The sequence below is a fragment of the Triticum aestivum genome, chromosome 5A, assembly GCF_018294505.1.
Source record: "Triticum aestivum cultivar Chinese Spring chromosome 5A, IWGSC CS RefSeq v2.1, whole genome shotgun sequence".
NCBI classification, from domain to species: Eukaryota; Viridiplantae; Streptophyta; class Magnoliopsida; order Poales; family Poaceae; genus Triticum; species Triticum aestivum.
This window is the reverse complement of record NC_057806.1, coordinates 152422074-152444684: the sequence shown is the minus strand read 5'-3', so window position 1 is coordinate 152444684 and position 22611 is coordinate 152422074. Positions and strand designations below refer to the sequence as shown.

At 41.2% G+C, this 22611-nt stretch overlaps 1 protein-coding gene across 1 annotated transcript; it reads left to right on the top strand.

Annotated features, from left to right (window-relative positions):
• The first annotated feature begins 12631 nt into the window (after positions 1-12631).
• LOC123102697 (heat shock protein 90-6, mitochondrial) lies at positions 12632-19314 on the top strand. The gene is made up of 20 exons (XM_044524121.1): positions 12632-12924; positions 13321-13527; positions 13619-13692; positions 13919-14044; positions 14130-14223; positions 14309-14392; positions 14504-14647; positions 14750-14863; positions 14939-15001; positions 15126-15200; positions 15325-15429; positions 15900-16031; positions 16123-16215; positions 16310-16387; positions 16464-16718; positions 17285-17387; positions 18000-18174; positions 18256-18361; positions 18547-18636; positions 18851-19314. The coding sequence occupies exons 1-20, from the start codon at positions 12781-12783 to the stop codon at positions 19034-19036; spliced, it is 2448 nt and encodes an 815-aa protein (XP_044380056.1). The 5' UTR covers positions 12632-12780; the 3' UTR covers positions 19037-19314.
• Positions 19315-22611: the final 3297 nt, after the last annotated feature.

Sequence of the window (22611 nt, the reverse complement as noted above, 5' to 3'; positions counted from 1 at the left end):
ATTCCGTTGCTCATATACTCTTTGCATGCTTGCTTGATATGTATTGAGTGTGTTGAAATTGTGCCTAAACTCCACCTAAACCGAAAAAGCTTAAAAATTGCAACTTGAGCATTATGTGTCTAATCACCCCCCTCTAGACACATCTACTTCTAGATCCTACAAACCGCCGGGTTTTTTGTAAACCCTAGATGCGTTTTTTCCGGTTTTCGTCGGTTTATTTTTATTTAGCGGACGTTCGTCCGTTTTAACGAACGTTGTTCGCCGGTTAGGTTTAGACACTGAACGTTCGTTAGTCTTTTCTTTCTATTTTATTTTTGGCCAGGGACCTATCCCGATTATTTTTATCGCGGATTTGCCCCTGAACTTCAAACCCTCGTCGTTTCTTAACCGTTTGTCCAAATCCAGTAAAACCAACGCCAAAACCTTCGCCTCGGACCCCTCTCTCTGTTTAACCAACTTCAACAAGGTTTTGACAAATTTAAAATTTGTTTTCAAGCAGATTTTTCTACGAAGTTCTTTTGACCATAGTTTCTGTTCCGTAGCTTCGATTCGATTGTTTCTTTTTGCAAATCGAACCTCTTCAGTTGAACTTTCGGTTTGGATCTTCTTATTTGAAGTTTTAATCTTGCATCTTTGCTTTAGTGCTTATGTATGCTATTGTTTGTTTGTGATAGAATTCCCGGAGTGCGCAGTGTGCTACTACGAGTCACTAGGTTTTGCAGATCATCAACAAGGCAAGTAACACATTGATCATACCCCTTTATTACCCCTTTTTATGCATTAGTTACAACCCTCAAACATTGCATGAGTAGGATCTCTTAACATGTGGGTTTTTGGAAGTAGTTGATGAGGTAGAACCTATTGCCCTTTTATTATCAAACCCCTGGAAGTTACTTCTATGTTATGCTTATATTGCCATGCTATGCTCGTAGACGTGGATTGGGTTTGAGTGTATCCATGATAGATGTGAGATTATTAATTAATGGTTTACTTAAGGTGGCTACTTAAACACACATCTGGGTGGATTGGTTGCGGGCACCTGGGGATATACCAATGCTGTCCTTTTTGGTTCGCGGCCCAGGCTCAAAGGGATCATAAGATTATTCATGCTAGAAACTTCCGTGTGCAGCCACAAGCTATTATGGGCTCTAGCATAGTGGAGTAAGTTGCATGACCTCTTCTAGTGGCAGGCTAGCAGATGTAGGGGATGTAGGTTGGTACTGTCTACCCAGGGTTAGAGTTAATGCTTCTGAAAGACTATGTCTCGGTCATCCGTTTCTCAAACACCTTGTAGTGCGAGAAATCCAACGGAGGAGATCGAGTCTTATGGGGAAAAGTGCGCAAACCTCTACAGAGTGTACAAACCAATCATGGTTAGCCGTGTCCCCGGTTATGGACATCTTGAGTATCTGCTTCTTGGATTATCATGTGGATCTCATCACCCTAAATTAATTTGTTGGGATGTTAATTACTTTTAATTGGGATTGAGATGGGGTTTTACCATTCTCAATGTTTTTCAACTACCATGATAGTTAAATAAGATATATTCCTTTGGTGTAGGAAAAAATTAGCTTTTTGCAAAAACATTATAACCATAGAGCCTCCACCAACCATATATGCATGTAGTGATAGCTTTTACTTGTTTCATTGCTCTAGTATGTTATCTTGCTAGCATATTCCATGTGCTGACCCGTTTCGGGCTGCAACACGCCATGTTGCAGACTTTTCAAACAAAGAGTAAGGTGCGCTAGGTCGTTGTCGTGCACTCAGCTATGCCGTTGGAGTTGATGGACTCACTTTATCTTCCAAGCCTTCCACTGTTATCTTACTTAGATGGCCTTAAGCCGTATTTATTGTAATAAGTTCTCTTTTGGAGACATTCGATGTAATAAGTGTGTGATTGCTACTCTGTTATAAATCCTTCGAAGTATTGTGTGTGTCAGCATTACCGATCCAGGGATGACACTTATGCACAGAGATTTGGCCGTTTGAGGTCGGATCGCTACATGTAATTCTTAAACATATGTACTTTTGAATCGAATAATGCATTGGTTGTTTGAACCTGATGAATATGAATAAAGCTATAGCCTAGTTTCAAGTTTAAATTAGGTACAATTTTAAATAGTAGCAATTAAATTAGGGCGAAATTACAGTGTGCAGGTCATTACGACGCACACGGTTAATAAAGCACAGCGTGGGCGATATACATCATAATCCAACACGGTTCACGGAGGGGAAACGTGTGTAACCATGCACACAGTTGCCGTTTGTAAAGCATGTGTGATGTCAGACACTATCACATACGGTGCGGGAAAACTAAATGTGTGTGATTGTCTACCTATCATTACAGTTTATAATCATGAACTGTTTGTGATGTGCCAGGCATCATAAACACAGAGCTAGTTTGGTACGTGCCTGGGAAACTCATGTGCCTGGAATCTGCCTGGTTTTAGGTAAAACCACAAAACTCCGACTGCGATGGCAATGCGAGCACAAACGAGCAGCAAGGATGAAACTTTTGGGATATTTGAGATATCGGAAACGGATATATAGGGACAACTGTATGCACCAAGGCCCCCTATCCCCAACGGTTTCTGGGTCGTGTGGGAACGACCCCCCTATCCCTCACACTCACTTGGCGACAGTTCCAAATGCCATCATGGGAAGGGGTTAAAACCCTTTGTATAGCACCGACGCGCACCAGTGGTAAAGAAAGAACCGCTAAGATGCGTGCTAAGCGAGATTGGTTTGTAAAAGCATGTTCTTCTAGTTTTTGTGAAAAATAATGATGAAGATCTTAAAGTGATTGATGTGAATCCTATTGAGTCTTTGTTTTCCAATATCAATATTGATAAAGATGGGACTGGAGATGAGTCAACTTTAGCTAGAAGGCATCCCAATGATTTGGAGTGTATAGATCTTGATACAAAAATTGATAAAAGTGGGATTGGAGAGGTCAAAACTTTAAGTAGCAATGAACCCACTCTTTTGGATTTCAAGGAATTTAATTATGATAATTGTTCTTAATCGATTGTATTTCCTTGTTGCAATCCATGTTGAATTCTCCTCATGCTTATAATCAAAATAAAGCTTTTACTAACCATATTGTTGATGTTGTGATGAAATCTTTTGAAGAAAAGTTTGAATTGGAAGTTTCTATTCCTATAAAACTTTATGATGAGTGGGAACCTACTATTAAGATTAAGATCAAAGATTATGAGTGCCATGCTTTGTGTGATTTGGGTGCTCGCGTTTCCACGATTCCAAAAACTTTATGTGATGTGTTAGGTTTCAATGAATTTGATGATTGTTCTTTCAATTTGCATATTGCATATTCCACTATTAAGAAACCTATGGGAAGGATTAATGATGTTCTTATGGTTGCAAATAGGAATTATGTGCCCGTAGATTTCATTGTTCTTGATATAGATTGCAATCCTACATGTCCTATTATTCTTGGTAGACCTTTCCTTAGAACGATTGGTGCAAATATTGATATGATAGAGGAAACATTAGATTTCAATTTCTGTTAAGGAAGGGCATGCAACACTTTCCTAGAAAGAAAATTAAGTTGCCATATGAATCTATTATGAGAGCTACTTATGGATTGCACACCAAAGATGACAATACCTAAATCTATGTTTTTATGCCTAGCTAAGGGCGTTAAACAATAGCGCTTGTTGGGAGGCAACCCAATTTTATTTTTGTTCTTGCTTTTTTGGTCCCCTTTTGCAATAAATAATTCATCTAGCCTCTGGTTAGATGTGTTTTTATGTTTTAATTAGTGTTTTTGCCAAGTAAGACCTTTGCGATAGCTTATGGTGATAGTTGATTTGATCTTGCTGAAAACAGTAACTTTTGCGCTCAGGAAAACAATTTTGATTTTTAGCAGTGGCGTGATAAAATACTGATTATTTTTGCAGAAGATCAATATACAAATTGCCTATGTTTTCCTAATTTTTCAGAATTTTTGGAGTTACATAAGTATTTGAGAGTTACAGATTGCTACAGACTGTTCTATTTTTGACAAATTCTGTTTTGTTTGTGTTGTTTGCTTATTTTGATGAATCTATGGGTAGTATCGGGGGGTATGAACCATGGAGAAGTTGGGATATAGTACATATTACACCAATATAAATAAAGAATGAGTTCACAACAGTAACTTATCTCATGAGATTTTTTATTGAGTTTTGTGTTGTGAAGTTTTCAAGTTTTGGGTAAAGATCTTATGGACCATGGAATAAGGAGTGGCAAGAGCCTAAGCTTGGGGATGCCCAAGTCACCCCAAGGTAATATTCAAGGACAACCAAGAGCCTAAGCTTGGGGATGCCCCGGAAGGCATCCCCTCGTTCGTCTTCATCTATCGGTAACTTTACTTGAGGCTATATTTTTATTCACCACATGACATATGTTTTGCTTGGAGCGTCTTGTATGATACGCGTTTTTGCTTTTTTAGTTTGCCACAATCATCCTTGCTGTACACACCTTTTCAGAGAAACACACATGAATCATGATTTATTAGAATACTCTATGTGCTTCACTTATATCTTTTGAGCTAGGCAATTTTGCTCTAGTGCTTCACTTATATCTTTTTAGAGCACGGTGGTGGTTTTAGTTTATAGAAATTGTTGAACTCTCATGCTTCACTTATATTATTTTGAGAGTATCTCTAAACAGCATGGTAATTTGCTTTGGTTATGAATTTAGTTCTAATATGATAGGCATCCAAGAGGGATATAATAAAAACTTTCATATAAAGTGCATTGAATACTAGGAGAAGTTTGATTCTTTATGATTGTTTTGAGATATAAAGATGGTGATATTAGAGTCATGCTAGTGAGTAATTGTGGATTGGAGAAATACTTGTGTTAAAGTTTGTGATTCTCGTGGCATGCACATATGGTGAACCGTTATGTGATGAAGTCGGAGCATGATTTATTTATTGATTGTCTTCCTTATGAGTGGCGGTCGGCGACGAGCGATGGTCTTTTCCTACCAATCTATCCCCCTAGGAGCATGCGTGTAGTACTTTGTTTTGATGCCTAATAGATTTTTGCAATAAGTATGTGAGTTCTTTATGACTAATGTTGATTCCATGGATTATACGTACTCTCACCCTTCCACCATTGCTTCTAGTATCATGCAACTTTCGCCGGTACCTTGCACCAACCATATACCTTCCTCAAAAAGCCACCATACCTACCTATTATGGTATTTCCATAGCCATTGCACATCCCAGTACACCGCCGGAGGCATTCATATAGAGTCATATTTTGTTCTAAGTATCGAGTTGTAATTCTTGAGTTGTAAGTAAATAAAAGTGTGATGATCATCATTATTAGAGCATTGTCCCATGTGAGGAAAGGATGATGGAAGCTATGATTCCCTCACAAGTTGGGATGAGTCTTCGGACTTTACAAAAAAATAAAAGAGGCCAAAGAAGCCCACACAAAAAAAGAAAAGAGAGAAGGGGCAATGTTACTATCCTTTTTCCACACTTGTGCTTCAAAGTAGCACCATGATCTTCATGATAGAGAATCTCCTATGTTGTCACTTTCATATACTAGTGCGAATTTTTCATTATAGAACTTGGCTTGTATATTCCAATTATGGGCTTCCTCAAATTGCCCCAGGTCTTCGTGAGAAAGCAAGTTGGATAAATACCCACTTAGTTTCTTTTTGAGTTTTCATACACTTATAGCTCTAGTGCATCCGTTGCATGGCAATCCCTACCCACTCATATTGATATCTATTGATGGGCATCTCCATAGCCCGTTGATACGCCTAGTTGATGTGAGACTATCTCCTTCCTTTTTGTCTTCTCCACAACCACCATATTCTATTCGACCTATAGTGCCATGTCCATGGATCACGCTCATGTATTGCATACAGTTGAAAAAGTTTGAGAACATCAAAAGTATGAAACAATTGCTTGGCTTGTCATCGGGGTTGTGCATGATTTAATACTTTGTGTGATGAAGATAGAGCATAGCGAGACTATATGATTTTGTAGGGATAACTTTCTTTGGCCATGTTATTTTGAGAAGACATAATTGCCTTGTTTATGCTTGAAGTATTATTGTTTTTATGTCAGTATTAAACTTTTGTTTTTGAATCTTATGGATCTGAACATTCATGCCACAATAAAGAAAATTACATGGATAAATATGTTAGGTAGTATTCCACATCAAATTTTTCTATTTTTATCATTTACCTACTCGAGGACGAGCAAGAATTAAGCTTGGGGATGCTTGATACGTCTCCAACGTATCTATAAATTTTTATTGTCCCATGCTATTATATCATCTATTTTGGATGTTTTATATACAGTAATATGCTATTCTATATTATTTTGGGGACTAACCTATTAACCTAGAGCCAAGTGCCACTTTCTGTTTTTCCTTGTTTTTGAGCTTCGCAGAAAAGGAATATCAAACGGAGTCCAAACAGAATAAATTTTTTGCGATGATTTTTCTTGGACCAAAAGACACCCAGGAGACTTGGAGTGCAAGTCAGAAGAGCCATGAGGCGGCGGCAAGGGTGGAGGGCGCGCCCTAGGGGGGGTTACCTTGCCACCCCCTCGGGATTCCTCTGACCTAGCCCTTGGCCCTATATATTCACATATATTCTAGAAACACCAGAAGCATCCACGGAAACACTTTTCCACCGTCGCAACCTTCTGTTCCCGTGAGATCCCATCTTGGGGCCTTTTCCGGCATCCTGTCGGAGGGGGATTCGATCACGGAGGACATCTACATCAACTCCATTGCCCTTCCGATGAAGCGTGAGTAGTTTACCTCAGACCTACGGGTCCATAGCTAGTAGCTAGATGGCTTCTTCTCTCTCTTTGATTCTCAATACCATGTTCTCCTCAATGTTCTTTGAGATCTATCCGATGCAATCTTCTTTTGTGGTGTGTTTGTCGAGATCCGATGAATTGTTGATTTATGGTCAGATTATATATGAATATTATTTGAATCTTCTCTGAATTCTTATATGCATGATGTGATATGTTTGTAATTCTCTTCGAACTATCGGTTTAGTTTGGCCGACTAGATTGGTTTTTCTTGCAATGAGAGAAGTGCTTAGCTTTGGGTTCAATCTTGCGGTGTCCTCACCCAGTGACAAATTATGGGTAGCGAGACACATATTGTATCGTTGCCATCGAGGATACAAAGATGGGGTTTACATCATACTGCTTGAGTTATTCCTCTACATCATGTCATCTTACTTAAAGCGTTACTCTGTTATTCATGAACTTAATACTCTAGATGCAGGCAGGAGTCGGCCGATGTGTGCAGTAATAGTAGTAGATGCAGGCAGGAGTCGGTCTACTTGACACAGACGTGATGCCTATATTACATAAACATTGCCTTGGATATTGTTATAACTTTGCGCTTTTCTATCAATTGCTCAACAGTAATTTGTTCACCCACTGTATTATTTGCCTTCAAGAGAGAAACCTCTAGTGAAACCTATGCCCCCGGGTCTATTTTCAATCATATTAGTTTCCGATCTATTATTTTGCAATTTTTTATTTTTAGATCTATAAACCAAAAAAACACGAAAATATTTAGTTATCTTTTGTTTAATTTTATTCATCTCTATCAAATCTCACCTTTGCAAGTGACCGTGAAGGGATTGACAACCCCTTTATCGCGTTGGGCGCAAATGTTTGATTGTTTGTGCAGGTATTGGTGATTTGCGCTTTCTTCTCCTACTGGATTGATACCTTGGTTCTTAACTGAGGGAAATACTTATCTCTACTTTGCTGCATCACCCTTTCCTCTTCAAGGGAAAACCAATGCAAGCTCAAGAAGTAGCATCACCCAGTTACGAAGTGACTTTGATATGCACAAGGTATTCTTCCGGTATTAGGGAGTGGCATGATCTCATGGTCTAAGGAGCAGATACTTGACATGAAGAAAGTTGTAGCAATTAAACTAAGTGATATGATTAGATGCTAAGCTTACGATTGGGTCTGTCCATCACATCATTCTCCTAATGATGTGATCCCATTATTAAAAGACAAGTAATGTCTATGGTCAGGAAACCTTAACCATCTTTAATCAACGAGCTAGTCTAGTAGAGGCTCACCAGGGACACCGTGTCTGTTTATATATCCAGACATGTGTTTAAGCTTTCGGTCAATACAATTCTAGCATGGATAATAAAAATTTATTAAGAGCAAGGAAATATGATAATAATAACTTTATTATTGCCTCTAGGGCATATTTCCAACACCCTCATGGCTAAGCAAGCTTGGATATTAATTGAGAATCCCAATAGTCTCATGGCAAGGCTCCTTCGGGCAAAATACTACCTCTTTGGAAATCTGGTGGATACTATTTTTACTGGGGAACACATCAGTAGTGTGGCACAATATTGAACATGGATTCAAACTGGTGAAACATGGTATGCTTTGGCGGGTCAACAATGGCCGCTCGACCAGAGTATGGAGAGATTCGTTGATTTCAAGAAGCCATTCCTTGTGCACATTCTCTTTGAAAGCACGCTGCCACATAAATCAGGGCTTTGATTTCTTAGATGAAAATGGAGCATGGAGGGTTGATTTTGTCAACTAAGATTCCATTCTATTGATGTTCAGGCGGTGCTGAAAAATTCATACGTAGTATATGCTCCAAAAGGATTTCATTGTATGGTTCCCGGTAAAAAGCACATAGTTGGCTATGGAAGAACATGCACATCATTTCCCCTGAAGCAAGTAGCTTTTATCCAAGTGGAGATCAATCTTTTTGGAATTTGATCCTGCAAGCCAAGGTGCCACATAAAGAGCTATGGCTTGGAAAACAATCATGGGTGCGTTGGCCACCAATCAGTGCAAGCACCATTTTTCAAATATGTGGGTTGGAGATTGGGGTTTCGTATCACGCCCTTATCACATGGCCGCATGCTTCTAAACTTTGGGAAGAAATTCGGAAGGATTGGCCCTTTCATCGAAAGAAAAACGACTCTCTCGACCCATGCTTCTGTCATTTGTTGCTTTGACATACGACTCTCTCGATCGATCTGCTTTTTGACACCTGGCTGAGATCATGCATCTCCTAGCAAGTTAGCCGGTGATCAAAATATGATAACTGATAGTCAAGCTAATATCGATCGTTCTGGAGGTAGCACCGCTTGTTGGTTGCTCTATGTTTGAGATGACACTTCTAAGTTTGTACTAGTAGGCTGCAACTTTATTACATCAAAATAAAACTGTCTTTTGCCTCAATTTTTTAAGAATTAAACTGGCTAAACAAGATGGAGTTTGCATGCCCCCTCCCTCGTCCCTTCCATGCTTTCTACCATACATTTTACATCCAACAAATTTTTCGCGTATATTTCTTTAATCAAAGAAAACTAGACACCCCGGTATTTCCTTCTCTCCTTCACACATATTTCCTTCTTTCCCCTTTCGCATGAGTTTGCCAAGTAGTGGAGATCGAAAGAAAAGAAAGGCGGAAACAAAATTGAAGAGCCCGTTGGATGTAGAATGTGTTGTAGGAGCAAGGTTGAGAGCACGAGGGAGGGAGTATGCAAGCCCCTCCCTCATGGCAACCCTGGTTTTTAGAACCCTCTTTTTTTTAGCATCAGTACAGACATAAGTGCTCATATACACGCGCATACACTCATCCCTATGAACGCACACACGCACACCATACCCCTATGAGCACCTCCGAGAGACTGAGCCGGAATATCATCTTGAGATTTACGAAGTCGCCGTAGGCGCCTCGTCGTCGACGGGAACGTCTCCTCCCACTAAAAGCGCATCGCCGGAAATCCTGAAATAAATCCAGGAATAATGCGAGCACCAGGATTTGAACTCTGATGGATTGGGGATACCACTGTCCACCTAACCATCTCAACCATTCACGTTTCTGGAACCCTCTTGTCAACGGTGTTCAAGGGCTAGTTTGGTTCACGTCCTCACCCTCATGCCTGGAGTTTCACGGGTGCCTGGTGTGGACGTCGATGCTCTCCTTCGGGCAAAATACTACCTCTTTGGAAATCTGGTGGATACTATTTTTACTGGGGAACACATCAGTAGTGTGGCACAATATTGAACATGGATTCAAACTGGTGAAACATGGTATGCTTTGGCGGGTCAACAATGGCCGCTCGACCAGAGTATGGAGAGATTCGTTGATTTCAAGAAGCCATTCCTTGTGCACATTCTCTTTGAAAGCACGCTGCCACATAAATCAGGGCTTTGATTTCTTAGATGAAAATGGAGCATGGAGGGTTGATTTTGTCAACTAAGATTCCATTCTATTGATGTTCAGGCGGTGCTGAAAAATTCATACGTAGTATATGCTCCAAAAGGATTTCATTGTATGGTTCCCGGTAAAAAGCACATAGTTGGCTATGGAAGAACATGCACATCATTTCCCCTGAAGCAAGTAGCTTTTATCCAAGTGGAGATCAACCTTTTTGGAATTTGATCCTGCAAGCCAAGGTGCCACATAAAGAGCTATGGCTTGGAAAACAATCATGGGTGCGTTGGCCACCAATCAGTGCAAGCACCATTTTTCAAATATGTGGGTTGGAGATTGGGGTTTCGTATCACGCCCTTATCACATGGCCGCATGCTTCTAAACTTTGGGAAGAAATTCGGAAGGATTGACCCTTTCATCGAAAGAAAAACGACTCTCTCGACCCATGCTTCTGTCATTTGTTGCTTTGACATACGACTCTCTCGATCGATCTGCTTTTTGACACCTGGCTGAGATCATGCATCTCCTAGCAAGTTAGCCGGTGATCAAAATATGATAACTGATAGTCAAGCTAATATCGATCGTTCTGGAGGTAGCACCGCTTGTTGGTTGCTCTATGTTTGAGATGACACTTCTAAGTTTGTACCAGTAGGCTGCAACTTTATTACATCAAAATAAAACTGTCTTTTGCCTCAAATTATTTAAGAATTAAACGGCTAAACAAGATGGAGTTTGCATGCCCCCTCCCTCGTCCCTTCCATGCTTTCTACCATACATTTTACATCCAACAAATTTTTCGCGTATATTTCTTTAATCAAAGAAAACTAGACACCCCGGTATTTCCTTCTCTCCTTCATACATATTTCCTTCTTTCCCCTTTCACATGAGTTTGCCAAGTAGTGGAGATCGAAAGAAAAGAAAGGTGGAAACAAAATTGAAGAGCCCGTTGGATGTAGAATGTGTTGTAGGAGCAAGGTTGAGAGCACGAGGGAGGGAGTATGCAAGCCCCGCCCTCATGGCAACCCTGGTTTTTAGAACCCTCTTTTTTTTGAGCATCAGTACAGACATAAGTGCTCATATACACGCGCATACACTCATCCCTATGAACGCACACACACACACCATACCCCTATGAGCACCTCCGAGAGACTGAGCCGGAATATCATCTTGAGATTTACGAAGTCGCCGTAGGCGCCTCGTCGTCGACGGGAACGTCTCCTCCCACTGAAAGCGCATCGCCGGAAATCCTGAAATAAATCCAGGAATAATGCGAGCACCAGGATTTGAACTCTGATGGATTGGGGATACCACTGTCCACCTAACCATCTCAACCATTCACGTTTCTGGAACCCTCTTGTCAACGGTGTTCAAGGGCTAGTTTGGTTCACGTCCTCACCCTCATGCCTGGAGTTTCACGGGTGCCTGGTGTGGACGTCGATGCTAGAAATTTCATGCCTGGCCAGGCTGATGTAAAAAGAAAGCGTTTGGTTGTAGGCCTAGCCTTGTGAGGCTGGTCACAATGGGCAAGAACATAGTCTAGTAACTTACACACTTCCCTAGACTATGTTACTACCTTCACAGTGGGTAGGAACATCTATGTAGTGTCATGCAACAATGTATTTATTAGGCTGGTCATAGTGGGAGTAACATAGGTAGTAACATAGATGCCACATAAGCAAAAATGATGATGTGGCAAGTAGTTAATGAGGAGAGAGGCAAATAGAGTAACATAATATGTTACCATCACATAGCGGTTTCCAATGCATAATGAGTCTACAAAGTAATAAATGAAGGCAACTATGTTACCACACCTATGACACTACCCACTATGAAGGTAGTAACATAGACTAGTAACATATGTATGTTACTAGTCTAAGTTACTCCCCACTATGACCAGCCTTATGTTATAGACTCATTGTTTTTGGAGTGTGTAATGTTCCAGTAACTTAGCTAGTTACCACAAGCACCTCTCTCTTTATTAAATATGTAACACATAAACAAAGTTGTATTAGAGTGTGTGATATTACTGCTAAATTCCTCCTCGGTGTGACCAGAGTTAATTGGCGTAGCAGGTCAGAAACAGGTGGACCATCTCGGGAGGCTGGAAATTTCTGCACGGAGAACGGACGCGGCAAAGCAAAGTGCCCACCTGGTCGTGGACCACCCACAACCATGCACCCACTGGCCCCACATGTCAACCTCCTTGTATGATACACAGACTATCCACACCGGTGCACATGGCATTACTCCGGGCCCCTGCTCCAGAACCTTCTCCCAAAACGCTAACACCACCGAGCAAACCCAAGCCCCCTTCCCCACTCTCTCACCGACAGCCCGGGACCACGGTGCCAGCGAAGCGCACTCCCTCCTTCTTGATCCGCAAGGCGCACCCCATTTATACGCCTCATCCCCTCTGCCTCTGGTTGCCCACAAAACCCTACCCAACCCCTCTTCCAAAACCCTCGCACCGTCGTTTTCCTCGGTCAGCCCACCTGCGCAAGCGCGCCTCCAGCCCACATCTCTCGCCCTCGCCTGGGAGGAGAACCAGCAGAGCGCAGCGGAGATGCTCGGGGCCTCGAGGCGATCCCTCTGCGCCGGCGCCGCCGCCCGCCGCCACGCCGCCGCCTTCGCGGTCTCCGGAGACGCCGCCGCCGCCGCCGCCGCCTCCTCCTCCCCCTCCCTCTCCCCCTCGGCCCCGCCGCGTTCGGTACGTATGTGACATTGATTGACTGTATGGTACGTAGTGTACTCCGCTGTTTCCTGTTTGGTTGATTGCAAAGTAGGAGCTCGCGGTGAGCTTGAATCGGTGCGTGTTTTTACATTATGTGTTGCGAATTAGTCATTGCCCCCAAATTGGGGGCTGTGTTTTGATTAATTGATGGGTTATGTATTAATTTGTGTTTGTGAGTGAGTTGAGGTTTGGCGTTGATCTGATTTCCTGTTCAGTATGTCATTTGTGTACCGATTGCTGATAGTATTTTATTCCGAGAAGAAATGTGCAATTGCTAGGTCTGATGTGATTTTCTTCTTCGGATGATTTATTGGTGCATTACTCTACAACGCTAGCGGCTTTGTGATATTTGCCGTGCCGTCTCAATTTCAGGTGACAAACCCAGACCCTGGTCTCTCTCGGCTTGGAGGGAAGAGGTTGCTCTCTGTGCTTGGGGCTCCCAAGCTTAATGGAGCTGAAAGCTTGTCGTCCCTCAAGCTGAGGGAGAGTGCCCTTGTTGGGAGACGGTATGAATCGAGTGCTGCAGCAGTTGATTCATCTGACGCGCCACCTGCCGAGAAGTTCGAGTATCAGGCTGAGGTACCTATGATTTTCTTTTTGTATGGATTCGTGCTAATCTTTACCAATGTTCGTATCACGAATATGATGGGGAACAATTTGTGCTCGGCAGGTCAATAGGCTCATGGATTTGATTGTGCACAGCTTGTATAGCAACAAGGAAGTGTTTCTCCGGGAGCTGGTCAGGTGGGCAACAATTCAGAACATATATTGTTATTTTTTAAAATAGCAGTAGTTATCTCCAAATTCACTCTTTATTTGTTGTGTTTATTGACACTTGTTCCTCGCCATGATATTGCATTAACTTCATTTTGGCAATTGTTTGTCCCAATCAGGGCTTAATGAGTGCCACAAAACTTTAGTCTAGTTGCTCAGCCTAATTTCGCCTTCCTTTTCTTACTTGTACCTGCAGCAACGCAAGTGATGCACTTGACAAATTGCGCTATCTGAGTGTCACTGATCCTGATCTTCTTAAGGATGGCCCTGAACTTGACATTCGCATCCAAACAGACAAGGACAATGGAATAATAACGATTATGTAAGCACATGTTACTTGCTGGTGACCAGCTGTATATTTTCTTATTGGGAAATGATTTGCATCATGACCTGCTCTTTCTTTCCAGTGATTCTGGGATTGGTATGACGAGGCAAGAACTTGTTGATTCTCTTGGAACTATCGCAAGCAGTGGAACTGCCAAATTCCTGAAGACATTAAAGGTGTGATCTAATTGCAGATCCCATTCTCCTCTTGTCTATCTTCCAAATCCTTTTATATTTATGACTTATGCTTATTGTATAACAGGAGAGCCAGGAAGCTAATGTTGATAGCAACTTGATTGGCCAATTTGGTGTTGGTTTCTATTCAGCATTTCTTGTTTCAGACAAGGTACTGTGTTATGTTATCATGGTTGTATTTAACACTCTGGTTGTGAGATAGTGTTTCTTTTTCTTTTGCTGAACATCTTTTCCTGTATTTTTCTGCTACTCTGTGTATTAGGTTGCTGTGTCAACAAAGAGCCCAAAATCAGAAAAACAATATGTTTGGGAAGCAGAAGCAGAATCTAATTCCTACACCATTCGAGAAGAGAAAGATCCAGAGAAGCTCATTCCTAGGGGAACTTGTCTTACACTTTACCTGAAGGTCTGTTTGCTTTTATTTTACAACAACAACAACAAAGCCTTTGCTTTTATTTTACAATTTAAATTTTTACTGTGCGCCCCATTTGAAATATGTACTATGCAGCGTGATGACAAGGGTTTTGCTCACCCTGAGAGGATCCAAAAACTTCTGAAGAATTACTCTCAGTTTGTTTCCTTCCCAATTTACACTTGGCAAGAGAAGGGCTTCACAAAAGAGGTGACTAATACTTCTAGCTCCCTGTGGTTATTAAAGTGGAACCTTGCTTATGCAAGACATTCATTGATTTTCTAGGTTGAGGTTGACGAGGATCCTGCTGAAGTTAAAACAGAAGGTGATGGTGAACCCAAAAAAGAGGTAACATTGTAATAAACCGTAAAAAAAAGTCATTTTGCACTGCTTTCCTTTGAGCCATATTCAGTTGCCCAAATTGTGCTTCATTCTTACATGTTGATAATTTCTAATATTGCGATGTTAGCAGGTTAAGAAAAAGACAAAAACCGTTGTGGAGAAGTATTGGGACTGGGAGCTTACGAATGAAACACAACCTATTTGGGTGAGAACTTTGGGACTGTTTATTGTGCTGCTTGTCTTGTTGATAAATGATAACTACGTTTTTTCACTTCCAATTTTTCTTCTGAGAGAGCCTGAAATTATTCCCGTTGTTGTGTTGTTGCCAGCTTCGGACTCCTAAGGAGGTATCAACTGAGGAGTACAATGAATTTTACAAGAAGACCTTCAACGAGTATTTGGATCCCTTGGCCTCCTCACACTTCACTACAGAGGTAGATTCCTTTGCCTTTCTGTTGCTTTTGTTAATTCAACACATGGTTGGTATATCACATGATATCTGCAATTGCTTTTGCCTAGATAATATGTGCAATCTAAATAATACACAGTTGATCAACAAATGCTACTTAAATTTTTTCATTTTTTACATACTCCAATTGCAAACCAACCACATTGCAGAAGTATTCATCTATGAACCATGTCTTTGTTGAAAGAGATATGCCAAAAAATATATAGAAAAAGGTCATAATTTTGTAGCATGTAATTGCGAAAATTCAGCTACCCACATGGATGTTATTTGACATTATAGTTGCACTGCTATTTCTGTAACATAGTCTTCCGATAGGCAATTATAAACTCGTGAAAATGGTAGTGTGATTGGTAATGTGATGCAGGGTGAACTAGCCTGATAAGGATCTTCACAACTCACATTCAAGTAAACTGTTCTTGATCAAATTTGATGCAGGGTGAAGTAGAATTCAGGTCAATTCTGTATGTGCCTGCTACAAAGAAAGAGGACATAACTGATAGGAAGACTAAAAATATCAGGCTTTATGTCAAGCGGGTGTTCATATCAGATGACTTCGATGGAGAACTGGTATGCTTGATACTTGCTTGGCTGTCTCTTCATGGTTCTTTGTAAAACTTTTAACTTTTCAATTTGATAACTGAGATTTGTGACTCACCAGTTCCCAAGATACCTGAGCTTTGTGAAGGGTGTTGTTGACTCAAATGACCTTCCACTAAATGTTTCTCGTGAGATCCTTCAAGAGAGTCGAATTGTAAGTTCTTTGTGGGGGTATTTCTACTTTTTTTGTGCATTTCAATACTGAGCTCCCGAATTTTGATTTATCCTGTGTTTCTATTTTTGTATAGGTGCGTATAATGAGAAAGAGATTGGTGCGGAAGGCCTTTGATATGATACTTGGCATTTCTTGTAGTGAAAACAGAGATGTAGGCGCTTTCATTTCCTTCGTAGCATGGTTTCTTGGTCTTTCTATTTGCATTCTCATCTGAAGGCTTACTGTAGGACTATGAAGCATTTTGGGAGAACTATGGAAAATTTTTGAAGCTCGGTTGCATGGAAGACAAGGAAAATCACAAGAGAATTGCTCCTTTGCTCCGTTTCTTTTCTTCTCAAAGCAATGAGGAATTAATTAGCTTGGATGAATATGTGGAGAGTATGAAACCAGAGCAGAAGGCCATTTATTACATTGCTGGAGATAGTTTGAGCAGTGCCAAAAATGCTCCTTTCTTAGAGAAGCTCAATGAAATGGGTTATGAGGTATGTACTGAACTACCGATGATAGACCATTGCTTCTACAAATACTAAATTGTTTTCTAAATATAAGACTTTTTAGAGATTCCAATATGGATGTATATAGAGATTTTTTAGAGTGTACATTCACTCATTTTGCTCCGTGTGTAGTCCATATTGGAATCTCTAAAAAGGTTTATATTTAGGAACGGAGGGAGTAGATGATAACTTCGTTTATGTCTTTATTTAAATGTTCCCTCTGGGTCTCATGTCCTGGGATGCATCTTTCCTGTCAAACTTTGCCTTGATAGTTGGCTAAGACGTCACATATTTTTGTCCACTATTTGAACAAACATGCTTTTCATGAGTTGAGGCCTCTTATATTTTCACTTGCTATTCAGACAAACATGCTTAATGCCTGGTGGGACAGGTGTATTTTTTGCATCATGCCGTGAAACATTACGACATTGCTCTAATGAATGATTCTTCTAGTCTGCTTATATTGCAGAAGAGAGAAGAGTTATTTTTCTTACCAGAAAAGTCAATTATTCTATGCCAGTTTTAACCTTACTATTATGTGCTTTATTTTGTAGGTTTTACTTTTGATTGACCCTATGGATGAAGTGTCTCTCACAAACCTGAACTCCTACAAGGATAAGAGTTTCGTGGATATTAGCAAGGAAGACCTGGACCTAGGTATGCATGTAAATATAAGAACATAGTTTCTTAACATCCTTTTACTGCTTACTAAATTGAATTTTGAAAACAGAAGTTGTGGAGCTTAGTATATATTAATGTAAAGTGAATTATCCTTCTTGGTCTGGCCAATGGCCTACCAATGTGTATATGCTGTAGAAAATAGAATTTGTAAGACTCTTTTTTTTCTTTATAATTTAAAAGACTGTAGGAAACTCTTCTAGTCATTGACCGCTCAACACAAAAAGTAAAGTGAATTAGATGTCACCAAGTAGAGATTGATTTTATACAATCAGCTAAGTGTTTGCGTGTACCAGGCATGTTTTTATCTTTTGATGAGTTGAATTTTGAATAGAAGTTGCAGAGCATGAGGAACTTCTCCCTTCACCGTATATACTAATTGCCATGGTTTATCAGTTTACCTTTCTCATTAATAATTGACAAAGCGTGAAGCGAACTAGATGTCGCCTATTGTCAGCTAAAATGTTCTCTTTTATCAGGCACCTTTTCTATTTTAGGCTCCATATTGCTTTGCAGAATTGGGAGCACAATATTCATTTATCGTAGTTCTGTGCTCCTAGTTTCTGATTGTGGCCTGCAAATATAACCTAGGTGATAAGAATGAGGAAAGAGAAAAGGAAATGAAGCAGGAATACAGTCAAACCTGTGACTGGATCAAGAAACGTTTGGGTGAGAGGGTTGCTCGAGTTGATGTATCCAACCGTCTCAGCTCATCACCATGTGTTCTAGTTGCAGCCAAGTTTGGTTGGTCAGCCAATATGGAAAGGTTGGGCTCTATTTCACTTATTTCCTCAGTGGTTAACTCGCTATACAAAGTTGTCATTAATATCTTGATATTGTTCCTCAGGTTAATGAGGGCGCAGTCTATAGGTGATACGTCTTCTCTGGATTTCATGCGTTCCAGGAAAGTATTTGAAATAAATCCAGAGCATGAGATAATCAAGCGATTGAATGTAAGTGTTCATTTTTTTATGATTTCCTTTCACATTGTCTCTGTTGATCTAGAGGCCTACGCAACCCTTGTACTCTGCTACGAATTAAATATGTTGGATGCTGGTAGCTAATCTTCAATGGTAGATCTCTGATTAGAGGATCCCTATACACTGTTCGTTGTAATGATTAGTTCTTGGCAACGCAGGCTGCGTGCAGAATCAACCCTGATGACCCAGAAGCTCTAAAGGCAATCGACATCCTCTTTGAAACTTCAATGATTTCTAGCGGTTTCACGGTGAGTACACCCATATGCCTTGTCATCTATTCCCTCCGTTCCTAAATATAAGACTTATTTTAGGAACCGAGGGAGTATATCTCATACCACAGTCAAGGAAACATACTGCATGTTTTCTTTTGAACCTTGCCTTTTGTTTCACATAATTATTGTTATGGGCAGGGTGTGCGTTTCTCAAAATAAAAATAATAATGCCCATGTTATGATGTTGCAGCCTGATAACCCAACTGACCTGAGCGGGAAGATCTATGACATGATGAGCACAGCTATGGCGGGCAAGTGGGCGTCGCAGCCCCAACCTGCCCAGCCAAGCCAGCAGCCTGCTGCACCTAGTAGCTCTGAACCTGAGCCGCTTGAAGCCGAGGTGGTGGAACCCGTCGAGGCTGGCCAGCAGAAGTGAGAATCCGCATCGTGGGAATCCATCAGGGTCGATGTCAAGTGCGTACGCGGGTGCTATCCCAAGCTCTCTGCTTGTTCCTTTTTATTTATGTCGGAATCGGTTTACACGGCATGTATGATGAGCCGTGCGAACTTATTCTAGATAGGGTTGTGGTGATACTAATAATAGTACTAGAACATTTTGGCCTTGAACACGCTGCCTGCTACTTAACTTATTCGACTACCGAATCGAAAGACTTTGTATTGAGTAATTGATCATTCAGTTTATGCTGCCTTCCATAGAGTCGAGTACTATTCCCTGAATGCATATCAGCCATGTATTAAGAAACCATGGTACGTATCGAATATTCATTTATGAGCCTGGGCTCATCTGCTTGAACAGTAAATTCAAAAAAGATTTTAAAAAATATAAAATGTTTTATCATCCAAGGTACTCAAATGTGTGATGTCCATGCAAAATTTCATCGTTTGGACAGTAAAGTTTCGCAGAGACCACAATTTTGCTTTTCTTTTGTTGAAAACTACTCTAAACACCACCAAATTTGACATAACATCACGCACTTGAACATCTTTCATGCTAAAAAAATTCAGATGTTTTGAAATTTTCTAGTATTTTTTATTTTTTAATTGTTCATGCAAGGGAGCAGGTGAGCTCGGGAGCCGGATCACTTGCCCTGTCCCATACATATATGATACTTTTGGTACTCCCTCTACCCAGATGCATTGAGCGTTTAATGAGCTGCGTGTAGCCAAAGTTCAAGGAAAATGTTCGAAAGAAAGAAAATCAAACTGCGGGTCCCTTTCACTGACGACTAATATTCTTTTGGAAGCGCTATGCGTCATCCGGGAGATGATTTGAAAAGATCAACCGCCTCGCCGACCATTGGATGGAACTCATAATAACAAACTGATTGACCGTCATGCCTTGTGAGGATCAGCCTCTGCATCATGGAAAGAGACCCCTGTTGCAAACATCCCTTAATCGCTTCTTTTCCTTCTGAAAGGAGACCCTTGTTGTAGAAAAAAACCTTCGTTGTTGCCCCGCTTCGTCAGAGCAGCGCCAACCTTTGCAACAAGGATAGTGTTGCACTCAACCTATTGCAACAAGAGGCTTGTTGCAATCACCCCGAAACCTTTTTTCCTTCTAAAACACGACCTCTGTTGTAGAATAAAATCCCTTAACTGCTGCTTGCAAATAGAGTTGGGGAGGTCTTCACCGGCGGGGACCGGTGTCTTCGTCGTCATCACCACAGAGATCTGCGTTGGTCGTCGTCGCTGCAAAATCCATTTGCCGCTGCAGGCCGTGGAGTTGCGTCGCAGCCACACAGATGCAGCCACAACCACCTCCCTAGCCCTAATTGTTCTTCAAAAGACTGACCACTACACTTGAATGGTTTGCAATAAGAGTGGTGTTGCAAACCTGGCCTTGGGTCGGGGTTGTTGCGGGTCGTCGAATTAGATTTTGATCGAACGGTCACCGTGGTTGTCAACGCATGCGCCATATCAACCAGTTGAGCGAAAGTGTTTTTCATAGTTATTAATACATGTTCTGCAACAAAAGTATCATACTAAAAATACTCCTTTGCACTCGGCCGCTCCAACAAATAAATCGATCTACATGGAGCGCTCAACCCACATGATTTGTTGCCGGGGCCTAGCATGTGTGGTAAGATGGATGATTTTGTGCACGTACACGCGAAGGCTGGGTAAGGCATGAGGGCTTCAGACCCACCCAAATCTACACTAATCGCTCCTAATCCACCTAATCCTTAAGAGAGTTGCTGGCCACTTTCCAAAACAGGGCTACCAAAAAGTGAGCGCGCGTGCGAGAGATGGTCATGCCCCCGTTATAGTTTGATTATATACAGGAAATCATAGTTCCTCCATCTGTAAAGAGAATATTTGGAATTTGCGCTGAAATCCGTTAAATGCGTTTTAGCCCCTCTCACCTCCTTATATGTTAATTCCTTTGCGTTATTAAGCCCATCACGAGGCTCATTTTCTCTCCTTCCTTTTATGCCTCTGCCACGCTCATACTAACCAAACCCAAATCATATATCGGATCTTTCTCTTTTTCATTGTGCAGCCACGAGCACAATTTGAGGAGTTAATTCCATGGTTCGTCTAGGATGAATGAGACCCGCATTTCACCCTTTATTTCTTGATTCTAAAGAAGGTTTGTAGAAATTCTACCAATTTCTTGATTGTGTTGGGGATCAAACTCACAAACCACATTGAAGAAATTCGTTAAAATTTGTCCAATGACACAAAGAACTTCCTTCCAAGGAAAAATTTGATTTAGATTGATCTAAGGTGCATGCCATCTCAATTAGTAATTGAGTAGGCTCAACCTTTCTTGTCCTATGTATACAAGCTAATGGATCTAAATATGCGGTTCTTAGGTTCATGGATCTCAATGCACTCCATGCAAGTTTAGTGGTGTCTTGTGAAGTTTTACTCTTTTACAACTAAAAATACGTTCAAACCACATTGAAGAACATGGGAAGTAACAAAATGACCTAAATTTTGTGAGTGGAAGTATTTCAAGTTGCATATATAGCTCACTAGTCCTTTTCCAACAGCTTTGAAGTTTCATTAGTAGAAAATAATTATCTTGTCAGTTAAACAAATGAAAACTTGCTGCATTTTGTTCAAAACAAAAAAGGGAGCAGCTACGCGTCCACCGGCGGATATTAGAAACATCCGCCACATGGAGCTCTGTTGGATCAGCGCTCTGACAGCAGTCGGATCTAACCACCGCGTGTGCATGACCATCTCCTTAGTTCCTGCAACAATCGCTCAGTTTCGGAAACAGATTCCCATGTCCGCCGTCCTGACACAGCTGTGCCCAGCACGGCGCCAGCCCCCACCACCGCAAAATCGCTGTTGCCGGCGCGCAGGGGGAACTAGTCCTTGCCGTGCTCGTCGGAGCTGCTGTTCCTCCTCCGTCTCAGCCTCGCAAGCAGCTGCTAGCTCCAATCCAGCACGACAGCGACAACCTCTCACGCCCGGCGCTTCTTCGGCGTTTTCTGCAAACGGAGCTATGTTTCTGAAACATGCCTCATGTTGCAATGTCTGGCCACTCACTCTTTAACGTCGGGCGCTCCTCCGGCGTTGCAACTCGGGCTATGTTTCTGAAACAAGACCCCTGTTGCAGAAGAAAAAAAAACCTTTACGACCAAAACATTTCTTTTCTTTCTGAAACAAAAGATATGTTGTAGAAATCTTTCGAAACGAGACCCTAATTGCAGAAAAAATAATTCACCTCCTAATTGTTTTTTCTTTCTTTCTCAAACCAGTCTTGTGTTGAGGAAATCTACTGAAACAAGACCCTTATTGCAAGAGAAAGACTGGTCGCGAGGGACTGGCTTGTGGCCAACGTGGCTACTTGATCATGATTGATCTGACGGCTACGTAAGCGGGCATTAGCCGGCTGAAGGATAGCATTTTCCAACAAAAAAACTCCACAAATCAATTAATTCAGTATCAAAAAGGAATCACACACACTATTAGCTCAGTGCCATCTCTTTCATCGATGCGCCTCGAAGATCACAACCAAGGTATCATGGAGAAATA